Here is a 16,100-nt window from a genome sequence, read left to right on the forward strand (position 1 = left end):
TTATTACATTTTAAATTCAATAACAAAAAACCCAATCTTCCCCAGGATAAAAAAGTCTTTTGGATTCTGAAAAACAAAGCAGTATTCACACATTGATCGCCAAGGGCCAGGAGGCATGTGGACCCCAGTCAGGTAGAGGCTTTCTAAAGACTAATGCAAGCCAGTGTGAGAGGAGGACTTGATTAACTTTAGAACCCGATGCCAAACAACAAAGTGGAGTTTTCACAGCAGGCTCTGATTAAAAGGAAACTCAACACTTTAATGAGACAGAGTGGGATTGGTGCCACAAAGCCTCAGAGGATAATCAGTCCTGATGCTCACGCGGATAAACGTTGCTCCGAGTGAACAAAGTCGGAACAGAGCTAACACAGGGAGACACTGTAACCACACATAACAGGAAAATACGTTACACCCAACAACCAATTTATCCTGCAGCAAGAAATGACACGCTCACATTAAAAGCTTCATAAGTGGTGACTTGCAGAAGTAGATCAAACATGCATTCCTGGAGTACACTCCCTCATGATGCAGCCAGGTGGAGGTGGGGTTCAAACAGCTGATCTATTGAAGTAGATGCACTCTCCTGATCTGGGATCGATACAATATATTTTAACCAAACTTAAAACACCAGTCCAAAGAAGACATGAGCTCCTGGATTTGTATAGTTGCTGATCAAAGAAGAGAGACTTGTATCTCGAGTCTGAAGGCAACGTGGGAGAAAGTCTGTGCATTTGTTGGCAAGGCTTGTTGTACCACCTTGACCTTTGCAGGAAAAAATAGCAGCCCTTCTGCTCTCTGAAAGACTGAAGTTTCACTCACGTCATCAAACTTGTTAACGTCGTTGGAAAGGAGGTTGACGATCTGGCCCGTGGTGGTCTTTCCCATGGCTGAACTGCTGAGACAGAGAGCCTAGGAAGAAGAGAGGACTGGCCATTAGTGATGAGCTGTAATCACAAACACTGCCAATCATCACATTCGTGGGAAAAGATAAGCGATATAATCTAGTTGTTAAAGAAACAGATAAAGTTCATCCCTTCAGGGCCATGACATGCAGGTTAAGCACCACCAAGGATCATCTGTACAATAAATGCGCTCCTACTGACCTTGTTGTAAATCATGTGACACATGGCCACTCTGATCTTCATGCCTGTCCTCTGGACGTGGTAGAAGTAGAGGTGATGGAGCAGGGCGAGCCCGATGGAGCAGACGGAGAGGCCGGCCGCGTAGCCCAGAGTCTCGTACAGAGCTGTCATGTTTGTGGGGTCGTAATTCTCAAAGTAAATAATCATCTTCCCCAAGAACACCGGCTGGACCACCTTGATGACTTCCTGATAGGGAGGGAGGGAGATGGAGAAGAGTGAGCTTCAACACACACTGGTAAAGTTTGACAAAGGAGAAAAATACCCTAACAGGGCGAGCAAGATCCTGAGAGCTACGTAATAAACAAATCAATGATTTGAAGTTTGGTATTTTAAGTCATGTGCAAACCAGAGAGTAAACCCTCTATTCAACGCGCTTACACCGTTTCAAACACTTACTTCAATGAGGGTAAAGATGCCCAGCACTCCATATGGTTTCCAGTAGCACTTTATGATGCATTTGGAGAGTGAAGGTGGTCGCAGCTCTTTGGTAGCCTTCTGGAGCTCGACATCCCAGAACCTGTAACATAGACAGCATGTTATGCAATGTTCTTTTAGTGGCATAACTAGTCCAGCCCTGCACCAGGAGCAGTCAGCACTTACATGAAATGTTTGCAAAAACAAAGAATGTGCATCCTTCCAAAAACACTTCATTTAAAAGAGCAGGAAAAAGTGCATTTCTTGGGGACTATTTTCAGCAGCGGATTAATTCAATTGAGCATTTTCTAGTTATTAAACAACAAAGGTGCCTATGGAGAGATTTTCCTGGACAATGGAGTGGCCACCCTTTTCCTTTTTCAGTTCAGAAGCATTTTGTCCCAGAACTTTTACAAACCAACAAATAAAGCAACATGACTAACAGAGCATAGAGGCCCTGAGGCCAGAGGCTCATGCTCACTTGGCCACAGTTTGGATTTAGATTTCACTGTCGATTAAACGCCTGCAACAAGATGTTAAAACACCACTGAAAAACTCTTGTTTGCATACAGACCATGAAATAATATTATACGTGTTAAGAAATCAACTGCTGCGTGTCAAATCAAAACATCTGACCACAAGAGGTCCACGTTTAAAGACTAAAGAACTTCAATCAGGAGAACAGTGTTCCTGGTGTGTGTTGGTTCCGTCCTGCAGTTAGTCAGCACACATTTACAAAACAAAATTGCATTTAACCCTTGACCCGACGGACGGTTTTCCTGTTGTCATCTATTGTTAAAGTTAAACATTACAGCTTCACTTCGTACGGACGTTTGCTGATAATGTTAGACTTAACTGTCGAGTCACTATGACGGACCAACGTAACAGAAGGCTCTGTAGAAACGGTCAAAGCGTGTTTTAAAAAAAGAGCTGGCTTTGAGTAAGCTCTGAAGCAGAAAGGTGGTTTCAACTAGGCTTAAGGTCATCTACATAACAGCAGCATGGTGCAAAAATAGACAGAGTGGAGTAACATTATCATTTATATCCACAATAATGGTTCCCATTAGGGAACTGTAGTCTCAAGATACATTTCAGAGCTCACAGATGATAAGAAGGATATTTAAGAACAACACCTTGCTTCTTTCTCTTGTGAATCACTGATTAAGTATTGTCTTAAGACAAAAACTAAACCTTGCTTCGATTAAAGAGGTCACTAGCCGTACAGGTGTCAGCTCTGGTCCTTATATCACTAAAGCTCATTCAGTCTGGAGATAACCTAAACGTTTAGAAAGGGTTTCTTTAAGTCTATTTATAGATTGAAAGTTTTTACTCCCTGCAGTTTTGAGTTTCCCCGTGGAGAATCAGGACACACGTGTGCATGCTGGTTATGCAACTCAGATTCCCGTCTATGCTTTCAGTATATTCCCCTGATCCACAGGTGGCAATGCGTCATGAAAGGCAGGGAGGAAGTGAGCCAGTAAACACGGATGTAATAAATTCTGCACACAAACTTTGTTCAAAAAAACGCTTTGTGTTTGAGGAACATTCATCATGGTTGACCTTGAGGAAAACACGCAATGCAAAGCAGCGAAACACAACAGTACTTTTGAGTGTTTATAAGAGAACTGGACAGCTGCAACTCGATTTTGATTCATCAAAACTGATGTCGGTAATTTGATGTAACGCCTTGCAAGTGTGGAAATTTAAATGATCTCATTACCGAGGAATGTGTGGAAAAGGTACATCTCTATCGACAGAGGGTAATACTTTTTTTAAATCCCAAGAACACACTGTTTGATCTCAGAACACTCTGCTCTGACCCTGGTTTTGATCTGTACAGCAGCAGCGTGTTTAGCCACACTCTTATTTGAATTCTTAATATCCCTGCATGAAGTCCTTTCCCTGTGTTTCACTCTTCTATTAATCATACTCGGCTTTACTGTGGCGAAGAATTGAGAGAAACATTCTAGCAGGTAGTTGAACGATGTGAGTGTGAGCCATGTGTGTTTCGGTGTATGCTAGTGTAGGGCAGCGTCACGGGATCAGATTTGTTTATCTATTCTAAACACACTAATGTTCTTCACACAATCAGCCTCTATATTTCCTCTCAGATGGAGGGTGCACCACATGGAGGCAATTAACTTTAAATGTATACAATTTTCTCTGGGGGAGCCCGCCATAGTCTCTCAAAATCCTGTGGTAAACACTAAAGGCACTTATTCACGTTTGATCTGAAAACAGCTCTCCTGATGGAGACACAGTGAGTCACCATACACCTGAGTCTTCATCACTCAAACAATGGAGGCTAAATGTGAAAGGAGTGCATCTCATGACAATAGCATTGCAACGACACATCTCGACTTTGACAGCATTTATAACACCATCAAAACGACATGACTTTAATCCTTGTGGGTGTGACATGCTTTATATGTTACAATACTGAACCACTCATGTACTGCTCAGGGTCATGTGAGGAAGTTATTGAAAGGAGGGTCTTACCATGGATGTAACAAACAAATCCCCTGTCAGCTAAAGAGGTGCATCCTGGGTATGTACTGGTGTTATTACTAAGGAAAGTGACTGTGCATAAACAGTATATCTGGGGAAGTAGGCCTGAGTAATAAGTGGATATTGTGACATAGGTAATTGTAAGAGTTTTTGGATATAAAAATATCAAACAAGTTGCCTCTCCTGATTTTTAAGGCTGCACCATTGTAAAGGGATTACATGTTTTCACTCATTATTGGTCTACCCACAAAGACATTATGTATATATATGAATCATTATTTTGTGTCTGAAATCGACCCCCACTTCCACCTTCTTATCATAACTTGACTTGTGGCTGAAGCGGATATTCCACCCTGGTATGAGCAACACAACTACTGAGATGGAGGAGGGACCTTTGAGATAAGATAATGATGTGTAGTACCCCATGTGATCTTCAATATTTCTCAACATACTGATGAAACGTGTAGGAAAGAGTAAACAGCTAACTGGAAATGAGTCAGCATTTAAGTTTATGGTGAGACACAGAAAAAGAGGTATCCCGTAAACAAATGCTCTGGAGTTTTTGAAGTTTCGTTCTTCATTTCTGAAGCTTCTTTGGGTCTTAAAAAAGGTGGTAAAAGTCTCTGTACCTGCGCAGATCCTGTCCAAGATTCTTTGACATGTCCTCCTTGAGCACATCGTACATGTCCTCTTCTTCCAACATGCGTTTGGATCCAATGCTAAACAAAGGATTGAGCCACCTGATGGAGAAATAATCAGAAGAGAGTAAGAAGGAGCATTTTGGAGTTTGATGAAGATACAAAGAACAGTGCATCTATTCATGATTCTGATCAGATGATCCCATTATACATGGAAGTGTAAACCATGAAACACACTTACAGCCACGAAAACTTATCAGATGTGAGCACACTTAATGTGGGGCGGACGTTAACTACAGATTGTGGGTGAACGTTACAACTTCCAACTGTAAACAAAGTGTAATGAACATGGCCAACTTTCACTTCAGTTGAGATAACAAAACAAAAAACGGTGAAACAGGAATTAGTCACCACCTGTTTAGGTGGTGACTAATTCCTGTTTCACAAACACACAGAGTATTGTCAGGGGATGATTCTGATTAACTGTGGTTGTTGTGGCCCAACCTTAACTGTACAGTTACACTCTGCCACCTTTCATCAAACTCGCAAAAGCAACACTTCTGGTTTCTGTTTACCCTCACCTTCCTAAGTCATACTTTCATGAGACTGAGTATAATGGCCGAGAACTATCAGCTACAATGAGACATTTTAAATACCCCGCTAACAGCAGCTAACAGTGTTCATCATCCGGGGCATTTGCTCACTTACCAGAAAAATAGCTTGGACACCCAGCCGGCTGTAGCCGCCGGGTTCGTCTTGGTTTTTGGACTGTCTTTTTCCATGGTAGCCCTCACTCACACCGTAGTTTCCCTTTTACTTTTCCCCCCTTTGTCACCCTCTCCTCCGGGCTATGTAGAGAAACCTCGGTTCACGCTTGTATTAACATAACTGCCCCGACATATCCCGGCACCCTATGTTGTAAAAGTTTGGCGCCCCAGGGTGTGTTGCATATTACTCCCGGTCAAAGAGCTAACGGAGTAAAAGCACATTAAAAAGCACCTTCATAGGCCCCGCCCCCCAGACCCCTGGATTGGCTGAAAAATAACGACCGCCCACCGAGATTGGCTCTGTGTCACGCTCTGCTTTCACACGATTGGCTGAGAACATTTCCAGGACTGGATCCGCATCTTGTGTAAACTCGACATGTGGAAGCTTGAAATCAAAACCTTAAAGTAGTCCTGTTTGAAAGCAAAGCACCATTAACTGGCGTTGAAAAATTAACACAGGGCAGGTGTCAAGTACAGCTGTTCAAATATGACTCACTTGACTCGTGTACAGTATCAAAGGTTATCTCCTCTTCACATTTTTGCTTCTCTTTTCATCTTGTGTTTGCCTTAGTGCTACAGCCACAACCAAAGTCATATATAATATATTCTGTTGTAATATATCCTTATTGCCATTTTAAAATACACTCCCACTGTACAATACCAGTTTTCCAATGGTTTAGTACTTAAACTGTTCAAAGGTGCTTGCCTCAGTCTTCTCACAGTGACTCAGCAAAATCTCTCAATATTTCACAGTTTTGAAATTAAACTATCATGTAGCCGCACTGACTGACTTTATCTAAGGATAACAAAGTAAATCAGTGCAGATAAGCTGATATAGCGTGCTTATGTGTTAGTAGTATAAACTGTGCCTAGGGTATTTTACAATCATAATTAGGTCATGGAAAAGGAAATTACTACATAAAATTTCCCTTTAAGCTGACTGTTTGCTCTTCCTCTGTCTGTATTTAGGCACCCACACAGAGAAACGTGACGGGGGAAGATATCCTGTAAATAAAGAGCAGGCTGTGGTGACAGATGCCCTCTGACACACTGCAGGTGTTTCCTGCACTAGGAGAGAGAGAGATACAACCTCATCTCACTCACTCACTCTCACATTTCAACATTCAAGGAAACATTTAGAAGAATCCACTCATCAGTTACCAAGGTAAACTTTAATCCTGATATTGACAACATAACGATAACAGACTGAAGCGGCCCTGGTTCTCACACCTGGCACTTTATCCTCCTGTTGATGTTTAGCTAGCACCAACTGGGAAAAGGGCTGAAGGAGAAAAGCCAGCAGGAGATTATTACAGGCAGCTGAACTCAGCCCAATAACACTCATCTGCAGGGATCAACACTCCTTTCCCTTGCTACCCAAGTCCTGTGATACGCCAACTTTATCCCACATATCCCCAGGTTATTATCTCTAATGAGCACAAAGGAAGAAGGGCTCACCTTCTTTCATTTAAAAACAGGTTACAAGATATAAGTCTGTTTTGATTCAGAGTGAATACACCTTTACACACCCGCACCATGTGGAAACAGTTGTCAATTAAACTCTTCATCAGGGACCGTAATGTAAAATACAGTACGGAAATATAAAGAATGCAGCATTACAGGGGAGATTGTACTTTTGCACTATATGATGCAATCACATGCAAGCCAGTTAGTGAACTATGAGCAGTCAGAAAGTATGGGAGCCCTTTTTCATTATAAGTTCCAAAACTGCAATAATTAAAATTGTATTCCACACATTTGCTTTCATCCATTCTGCTAATGGGATGTCATCAACAGGTTAACACAGATAACAACCTGTGCCAGATGCTTCCCTTTCATTAGCAGATCTGCAGGGTCCCCCCTGACATTGCCCAGCAACAGGGCCCATGGAAACGCCTCACGGCTTCAAATATCTAGAGATTTAGGTATCAATGTTATGAGCGCCGTCTCAGTGCCACTTAAAACACCTTGCTGCAGTTTTCCTAAAAAGCTGACATGCATACATATACCGTTAATTGACCCCGTGCAGACTCGTCAGGTCATTGGGGTGCCGGCAAAGTGTCTGTAAATGTTTGGGGTAATTATTTCCCCGGGAAACAATTCCTATTTCTTTAACAGAGCTTAAGATCTTATCCTTGTTTTTAAAAAAGCTTTCCATTTAGGGGGTGACCCAAACCACTGCAACCAGTTTCCAGTACAAGATTAGGACTTAATTCATTAGTACCTGGATGGCTGCCTAATTCTGCTCACAGGATTGATTATGCCTTCACATTGCTCAACTTGTTGTAGGATTTTTAGTTTTACTTCTATGCTTTGTTTCTGCTCATCTTACTGCTAATGACAGTATGAAATCAAATCATTTCATCCACAGTTACAACAAGTCTTAATCAAAAAGTGTGTTCTAAAGGGTTGTTGAATCCACTAGATGCATTACAGATTTCTAGTTACTTTTAGATGAAGTCCTTAGAAAATATCAGCTTTTGATTCATTTTATAGATCACATGAGAGAGTTTGAGCTAATGGGCTTTTTAGCATCATGCTAGTTTTTAAGTGTGGTATTTGTACTTTTACTCAAGTTAAATGTCTGACAATGTCTCCCGACCCTGCACATAGTGCTATAATGCTCTAAAAAATAGGTCACAATACAAATGAACTACCAGCTTAAAAAGACCAAATGCACATTGACTAACCTGTGACAGTTGTAGCAGTTTAAGCAAGGCAGTTAAAGTGTAACTTTTCCATGACCAATGTGGGCAAAAAGGACAATACAAGACTAAATGGAAACACATGTCAAGCAGCTCAGTAAGACCTACATAATGCTAACATGCTAATGCTAGGCAGTCCTGTATGCTACTAGAGTACATTTACAGGCCCTGATACAATATTCAGGTTGCTTCACTAGAAGAGCTAAGGAGACGATTTCCCTGATAATTGAAGCATCCTTTCCTTTTTGCCACTGGATGGAGCTGTAAAGCTGTATAACTAGCGTGGCGTTACACTTCACAATGAGGACCTGAAGTACTGAATTGTGCAATTTGTTGCAGTACTGACCCACATCATTCATTCAGTCAACCCTATCTCTGTTCCTAATCTTGTGTGTTCTTCATGGTCAAAGACCTTTCAGATCCTTTCAATTAAAGACTTCCTCCTCCTGCAGATCCCCTTGCAGACCCTTTGCACATTGTGTGGAGTGATGGCTCCCTCCCACCACCACACACAAACACAAAATACAGCTACTGATTGTGTGTCCGAGAATGCCATGCACTTCTAAGTATTGATCCTCGGGCGTAGATGCTTGGTAGGAGGACGAGAAGCAGAATTCCCCAGAAGAAACGACACTGACGCACCTGTCTCGGGCCGACCCTCCCACCTCCTCTCTGTGTCACTCCTGAGGCATAGATCTCCGTCCTGTCCCACTCGGGACATCCAAGCCGCAGGAAGAATGGGCAACATGGCAACAGAGATCGTAGCCTTTATCCTGACCATCTCTGGTTGGATCCTGGTGTCTTCCATCCTACCGTTAGACTACTGGAAGGTGTCCTCTGTGGACGGGACGGTCATCACTACGGCTACCTTCTGGTCTAACCTATGGAAAACATGTGTGACTGATTCAACCGGGGTGTCCAACTGCAAGGACTTTCCTTCAATGCTGGCTCTGGATGGTGAGTTGGTTTTTGTTGATCTACAGAGATTTATCTTTATGTACATATGCATCGAATAAAAGCAATGATGCCAAGAACACCTGTTGTTTTGGGGTGAATTACCAGCATTGTAAGGGCACTAGAGTAGACCTACTTATTACTTAAGGTGTTAAAAATTCAGTAATCTAAAGTCACATGGTCACAGAAAGGTCACTTGTCACTGCCCATGTCTTACCACTAACAATAAGCAAAGGCACTGTTATAATTCAAATAACTGAAAAGGCATACCTTTGTGTGATCAGTCCCAGACTGAATAACAACATCTTTTAAAATCACTAAAATTCTTAACTTTTAAAGATAATGTTTTCTCCACCAGCCAAAAGACTTTGGAACCCTTAATTTAAATCACCCCCCCTTGTGTGTATCTCTTATGAAGCCTACATCCAGGTGTGTCGGGGTCTCATGATCGCAGCTGTATGTCTGGGTTTCTTTGGTGCCATCTTCGCCTTGATAGGAATGAAGTGCACAAAAATAGGAGGCTCGGAGTCCACCAAGGCTCGTCTGACGGTCCTCTCGGGTTTCCACTTCATTCTCAGCGGTACTTTTCTCTGTTTCCGGATATATGGGGAATGAAGCTGCATTCATTTGGATTACATTAGCGTTCAACTGAGTTACACGATCAGTTCTTGTTGCTTTGTTTCAGTCCTCTCATTTCTCTTTGCAGGCCTCTGCTGCATGACAGCATGCTCCATATATGCTCACAGGATCACCACAGACTTCTTTGACCCCCTCTTTGTTGCTCAGAAGTAAGTATTCAAGATTAAAGGAAACATTTGTTTCACAGCAGATCAAAACCAGTGCAGATGAAAGGAAGTCCAGTCGCACATGTCTTCTTTTTTCCCTTCAGGTTTGAACTGGGAGCAGCGCTCTTTATTGGCTGGGCTGGATCTGTGCTGTGTATCCTCGGAGGACTTGTCTTCTGTCTCTCCCTGTCTGAAGGTTCCAGGTAAGTTGCTTGATTTTTCCAACATGCTGGATGCCTTAAATGTGATCCCCCATCTGTCATCAGCTACAAGGGCTTAGAGGAAATCTGATTTGGACGAACTCTAAACTGCACTTAGTTGCTTACTCAATAAAGGCAATTTAAATAATTACTTTAAATGCAATGAAGAGACGGCAGCAGTGGTAAACATGCAATAATCTCTCTCAACATCTTGTCTCATAATCGCTGAACCTACGAGGCAGATTGTATAATCGTCATTTTTGATTAGTATTGTGGCCGACAGAGGCTGAATGTTTTCTTTGTTACAGTCCAGTGGTAAGAAATGTTTCCAAGTGAAAGTCACCTTGACTGAGGGTCAAGAAATGTTGCATCATAAAGAATGCTAGCTTTCTCTTTCAGGGAAATCTTTGGGTCAGAATATGTTTTAGCCAGTCCTGCTTAGTATGTCATCATGTTGTGAATAACACTAACATGGTATACCAAAAGATGCTTGTCTAAAAAAACCCATAAATGTTCCTATTGTTTCTCTCCGTAGAGCTGAATACTCCTACACTGGAGCTGCATCATTTTCACCGGCACGCCACAAACACAGCAAGACAGTCAACAGCCTCCACAAGGAACCAGGGGAGCCATCGAGGCAGTTTGGAAGAAATGCTTATGTGTGACAACGACCGTATTGCTACCTGGGTATTATCAGAAGAGTCTGTGCTCACCAGAATTCACCAGTGAAAGCAAAGGACTAACATTCATTCACTTCTGTTCCTGGGAAGAGTAATTCATGTATCAGTTTACGTATTCTGTTGTTGAATGCCTCCAGATTCATCAAGTTATGGCTACATTTTGGGACATTTCTATCAATGACTTTATATCAAATATAAGCCAGGGCAGGAAATTTGGTTTGGCACTGTTCAAACTCTCCGGTCACCTTCAACGAGCTGCTCATTCGTGCCTGTCTTACATAGACAAATAAAATCTCTCTAATCTTTTAGTTTAAAGGACAAATGGACATAGATTTTTAGCAGCATTTCATAGAATATGTTCCTCCTGTAACCGGAGGATATCAAACGCATAACAAGAACAAAGACATTTTTTGCATGAGCTTACATTATATGAATAAAGTTTTTGTATTTCTAAACTACCTAAAAAACAAATGGATTATTTATTCAAACCTGGGTAGAAAGGATGTTCTTTCATGTATTCCTCTCCTGCTGATTTGAGGCAATCGAGAACACCTTCAGATAATAGCTCCATCACATTTCTTGTTTTCTTGGATCGATTGATCTGACCTCCAAGGGTCAGGAGGTCACATTCGACCCCTTAAATGGCCATGCAGAGCAGGAGGCCAGACCGGAGGTTTCCCCTCATATCAGCCATCCATCTCCACCTAGGAATTATTATCAATAGGAACCCCAGGCTATGTTACGCAAAACCTTCTGGCCCAGAGGTTAGAACCAGCTGGCAGGGAGCAGCGCCCCGGTGCTTTCTGGTGCCTTACATCCGTAAAACAGTGTCAGGTGTCCCGGGCTCGGCACAATGCTCTCTGATATAATGGTGGTATTGTATTGTGTAGTGTCTGAGTTACATAAAGGGATGCTTAGAGTGCAGGTTTGATGCATCAAAAACATAACTCCTTACAAAAGTTTTGTCCAAGTTACTTTTTGACATTAAACCCTTGTGATGAAGCCCTTGCAAATAACAGGTATCAGAAAATTCAATGTTACCAATTTACTGGAGATTTCATACACTTGTTTTTCCTTTTATAAAATGAACACCGCAGAAGCTCTATAACATTAAGAGTAATTATGAAACAATATCAAAATCATACTCTTTGATTCACTAAAAACAAACCAGAATTGTCCATTTTTTTAAAGCAAATACAAATCCTAAAAAAACCTAAGAGCATATTTTAAAAAACGATTTCTTGTCTCTGTCTTTGTATTCGGAGGTTATGAAGTAACTCCAATGATTTCATAAGAAATAAAACATGTGTGAGTGCTGGTCTAATATTTGGATTCCCATGCATGCTTCATTGATTATTAAAATTACACATTAGGTATTTCAGAAGGGTTCACAAACAAGGCAAGGAACCACTGACCCAGTTATTAATCTCTGATAGAAGATGGTCACTGAGCAGCAAAGGGAGGAAGTCTGGAGACACGGAGCCATTACTGCAACCACACCAGCAGAGAGCAGCGTTAATGCACGTTAACACAAAACAACAGGAGATGCATGAATCATATTAGGTATGGGATCGCAGCTTTTGGCTGATTTGCACACAAAAAATGTATTACATGTAATTATCTATGTTTCTCAGTACAGTAATGACATCATTTGAAAAGTACAATCGTCCACTTGTGTGAAAAAAACTGAAAAATGAAGTGTGCATTTTATTTGATTCATTTCACTCAATGTATTGTTTTTAGTTTTCCTAAAGCGACATAAGCATTCCGGTGCTCATTTCCCAGTGTCATGCTAATCAAGCTAATTAAAAATCCCCCTCACAAAACCAATTAAAGCTTCCCAGCGGCCCACAGTTTCCAATATCTCCCCACCACTACCAATAACGCTGCTATAATCCGCGAGGAGTAAGAAACAAAGAGCAGCTCTTTCATCCCGCCGAACATTCATCACCCGCCCTGCCTCTCATTACCTCAGATTTAACTCCAATTATTACAGCACCGAGACGCTCGGCTGTAATTCTGAGCCTGGCACAGGGAGGTCCTGGAGAAATGACTAATAACTAGCAGCTTAAAGCCTAGGGGGAAGAAGAAAGATGCTTCAAGGAGCTAAGGTCACCGTGGCATTACATATTTCCTGGAAGCTGTAAAGGTCACTCGTGCCGTACTTTGTTTTTAGGTCAAATCTCCAGAGCGAACATCTATGGCTAATGTTTAAAGCATAGATACATGCTGGAATACACCTTTAATTAGGCGTTTATTAAAAGAATATTAGTAAGTAAACTCTGCATTATGATAAAGTGTGTATACACATGAGGGAAAGTCCGATGGGGGATGAAGCTGTTTTTGTAATGGGAGATAAATGCTTAGGTGAGCACTCTCAGCCCAGATTCAAACATGACAACGGTGAACTGCGGCCCATGGGAACCTGAGCGACTGCTGTCTCTCACCCACATGTAAAGTAATACCTGGAGATCATCAGCACACCCTGTGATTCTTACCTGCGATGCAGTCGTCCTCTCTTTGTTCCGAGTCGAGCTGCTGAGCAGGAGGCCAAAAGCAGACGTTCAGCCTGGGATGTATACGTCTTAAGGGCTGCCATGTGAAGACGGATCAAAAGAGATATTGGATTTTAAATTAGTGGCTTCGGATCTGAAAGTCTAGATAGAAGCTCTACTCACCTAAGATGAAGGTCCGTGTGGTCCAGATCTGGGGATTCCTGATGACAGTTTTAGGATGGATCTTCGTGGCCTGCACCATGGCCATGGAGGGCTGGAAAATCACCTCCATCGGGGGCATGGGGGGCTCCTCCATCATCAAAGTGGCCTGGTACTGGTCCAGCCTGTGGAGATCCTGTTTTACCGACTCAACCGCTGTCAGCAACTGCTACGACTACCCCATGCTGTGGTCTGTGGAGGGTAGGTTTCACATCTGAAACAAAGCATCCAACTAGCATCCGACCTTTAACTAATATCCATTTGTGTCTGACTGTGTGACTCCAGGCCACATCCAGATAGTGCGAGGCCTGCTGATGTCAGCTCTTTCCCTCGGCATGCTGGGATTCGTGCTCAGTCTGTTGGGAATGGAGTGCACCTTCATCGGGGGAAAAGACAGGTCAAAGCACAAGAAGATATACGCCGGAGGATGTTTTCACATAACCAGCGGTAAGTATCTACTTTTAATAAGGGGACAGTGAGCAGAGGGAGTTGAATATGTGAGTGTGTGTTCATTTCTAGCACCATAACCAGATCAAACTTCCAATGCCTTGTTCATGTCCTAAAAAATATCTGCAAAACTATTGACCAATGAGTGAGTCTCTGCTCTGTGTTTAATGCTTACCAGTGTGGTAGCATCTCTCTGTTTGTGGGTCCCCTTAGGTTAGGGAACACTGATGTCTTTTTCTAATATTAATGGCTGCATTAAACAGTATGCTAATCATATTTTCTTAATTCCTGACTTAGGCTTTCTGTCCACCTGTGGGTATGGAGTGTACGCCCAGTATGTTTCAGTAGAATACTTCAACCCGACCTTCGATGGACTGAAGTAAGTTACCATCCCTTAATGTAGCTATGTAACCGGTTTCCTCAACAATAAACATTCATCTTTAATATTCACCTCTCAACCAACAGGTTTGACCTGGGCACCCCCATGTTCCTGGGCTGGGTGGGCTCTGCCTTCCACATGGCTGGGGGTTTCTTCTACCTGTGGTCAGTGTGCACGCCGCTCTTTGGAGGAGAGGTGAAGTGAGTACAGACAGGAGAAGTGAACAAATAACTACTCTTTCCGCTTCCTCAATTAACACCATACTCCCGTGTGCTCGGGTGGAATGACTCATCAGAAAGGCACGAGGCTGTGTGGGCACTGAGCAGGTTAAAAGTGGCAGTTTGCAGATGTGCGCTGTGGGAACGCTCCCTCCCACCGTGTAACATCACCCTGAAGCCATCGGTGTAAACAGGCAGAGGAGGTTGTGTGTTTAACAGCTTCCCTTGTTAAAAGAGTGGGAATAAAACACTAGAAGGAGCTCAGAAGCATACATCTACATAAAGCTGATCTCTCGTGTCCTGCTCTCCTCCTCAGTCCTCTTCTCACCTCTTGTTTTTTTCTCCTCTCTTGTTTCCTCCTATCCTCTTCTGTTCCCTACTCTCCTTCTTTCGTTCCTCCTCTTCTCTCTTGTTTCCTACTCTCTTCAAATCCACCAACCAGCACGTATAAAACTCACTGAGCATCCTCTGAAGAGCCTGCAAATGAAATATTGGTTGCCTTGTTCTGCTTGACATTAATGTGTTTCTCTCCACAGAGTGATAACGGTCAAGGCCCTACCAGACCTAGAGCAGAACAAGTCCACCGGGGCTCTGTCCTCAGTGTCCGAGATCACCTCCAAGACTAAACTGTCCTCCGTGTCCGAGCTGTCGTCCAGGTCTGAGCGCTCGGATCTGTCCGGCATTTCCTCCAGGTCAGGACGCACGGCCATGTCAGGGCGGTCATCGAAGACTGGGCGAACCTCCAGGTCTGCTGAGTCGGCACGGTCGGCAGGGTCAGGATCAAGGTCAGGGTCGGAGTCTGTTGTCTCATCGATGTCTAGAGCATCAACTTTGTCTGGGTCAAGGAGCAGCGGCAGCAGCAGCAGCAGCAGGACGGTTTCATCACTATCAGGAAGCTCACGGAGCCGGGCGAAACCGCTCGCCAAAAACTCTTATATATGAGCAAATGTGAGATATATGGAAACTGTGAGAAGAAAGGAAGGAGTTCTGCTGATTCAAGTCTGTTTTTTTATCCTGTTTGTATGACCCTTAAACCATGTGCATACAGATTGATGCTTTTTCTATTCAATTGATGGATCTGTTGTAAATAAAGATTGTGTAACAGACGTTTACTGACTGGATTTGTGCGGCTTGTAGTTTATGTTTATCATCCATTATATGGCACATCCAGACATCATAAACATCCAATTAAACAAAAAACTGAGGCACACATCCCTTTCCTCTAACACTGGCAGCCTTTACAAGGTAGGGAGAGAAGCACAGCTGGAAATATTGGCTCTTCTTTTCATCTAGAATGTATAGACATCTCATTTTAGTGCCAAATGAGAGAAGGCTGTTGTGTTTACAAGAGTGAGGGGGAGACTGCTGCTCTGCATTCTGGGATTGGGCTTTGTAGGCTTCACTCTGGCTATGGACTGCTGGAGGTGTGCAAACCAAACTGTTAGAAGAATGCACCTGATGCATTTTAGGTCTAAATGTCTTGACTTAAAAAGTTTTAAATACTATTTAGAATGCTAAACGCTCTAGGTGTTGATAACAGTTGATAGCG

The 16,100-nt window shown here is 42.7% G+C and overlaps 3 protein-coding genes across 5 annotated transcripts in view; 2 read left to right on the forward strand and 1 right to left on the reverse strand.

Moving 5' to 3' along the window:
• LOC134860890 (ATP-binding cassette sub-family C member 4-like) overlaps positions 1 to 13,407 on the reverse strand; it is a 24,772-nt gene extending 11,365 nt beyond the window's left edge. The window contains exons 1-6 of one of the 3 annotated variants that reach the window (XM_063877761.1): positions 13,292 to 13,385; positions 12,209 to 12,281; positions 4,694 to 4,804; positions 1,539 to 1,659; positions 1,104 to 1,328; positions 820 to 909 (exon numbers count right to left, since the gene is read on the reverse strand). In XM_063877761.1, coding sequence (XP_063733831.1) covers positions 820 to 909; positions 1,104 to 1,328; positions 1,539 to 1,659; positions 4,694 to 4,804; positions 12,209 to 12,279 — 618 coding nt within the window. In that variant the 5' untranslated portion in view covers positions 12,280 to 12,281; positions 13,292 to 13,385. Of the gene's footprint in view, positions 1 to 819; positions 910 to 1,103; positions 1,329 to 1,538; positions 1,660 to 4,693; positions 4,805 to 5,410; positions 5,668 to 12,208; positions 12,282 to 13,291 lie in introns of those variants that run through there. The other 2 variants (XM_063877759.1, XM_063877760.1) reach the window with 2 other exon arrangements.
• On the forward strand, positions 6,448 to 12,119 carry cldn10a (claudin 10a). Its single transcript, XM_063877800.1, has 6 exons — positions 6,448 to 6,634; positions 8,627 to 9,131; positions 9,547 to 9,708; positions 9,835 to 9,916; positions 10,018 to 10,116; positions 10,649 to 12,119. Exons 2-6 carry the CDS (start codon positions 8,912 to 8,914, stop codon positions 10,776 to 10,778), a joined length of 693 nt encoding a protein of 230 aa, XP_063733870.1. The 5' UTR covers positions 6,448 to 6,634; positions 8,627 to 8,911; the 3' UTR covers positions 10,779 to 12,119.
• Positions 13,230 to 15,657, forward strand: cldn10e (claudin 10e). The gene is made up of 5 exons (XM_063877790.1): positions 13,230 to 13,708; positions 13,793 to 13,954; positions 14,252 to 14,333; positions 14,420 to 14,533; positions 15,088 to 15,657. The coding sequence occupies exons 1-5, from the start codon at positions 13,477 to 13,479 to the stop codon at positions 15,491 to 15,493; spliced, it is 996 nt and encodes a 331-aa protein (XP_063733860.1). The 5' UTR covers positions 13,230 to 13,476; the 3' UTR covers positions 15,494 to 15,657.
• The last annotated feature ends 443 nt before the right edge of the window (positions 15,658 to 16,100 follow it).

Source organism: Eleginops maclovinus, chromosome 24, assembly GCF_036324505.1.
Source record: "Eleginops maclovinus isolate JMC-PN-2008 ecotype Puerto Natales chromosome 24, JC_Emac_rtc_rv5, whole genome shotgun sequence".
In the NCBI taxonomy this organism is placed as follows: Eukaryota; Metazoa; Chordata; class Actinopteri; order Perciformes; family Eleginopidae; genus Eleginops; species Eleginops maclovinus.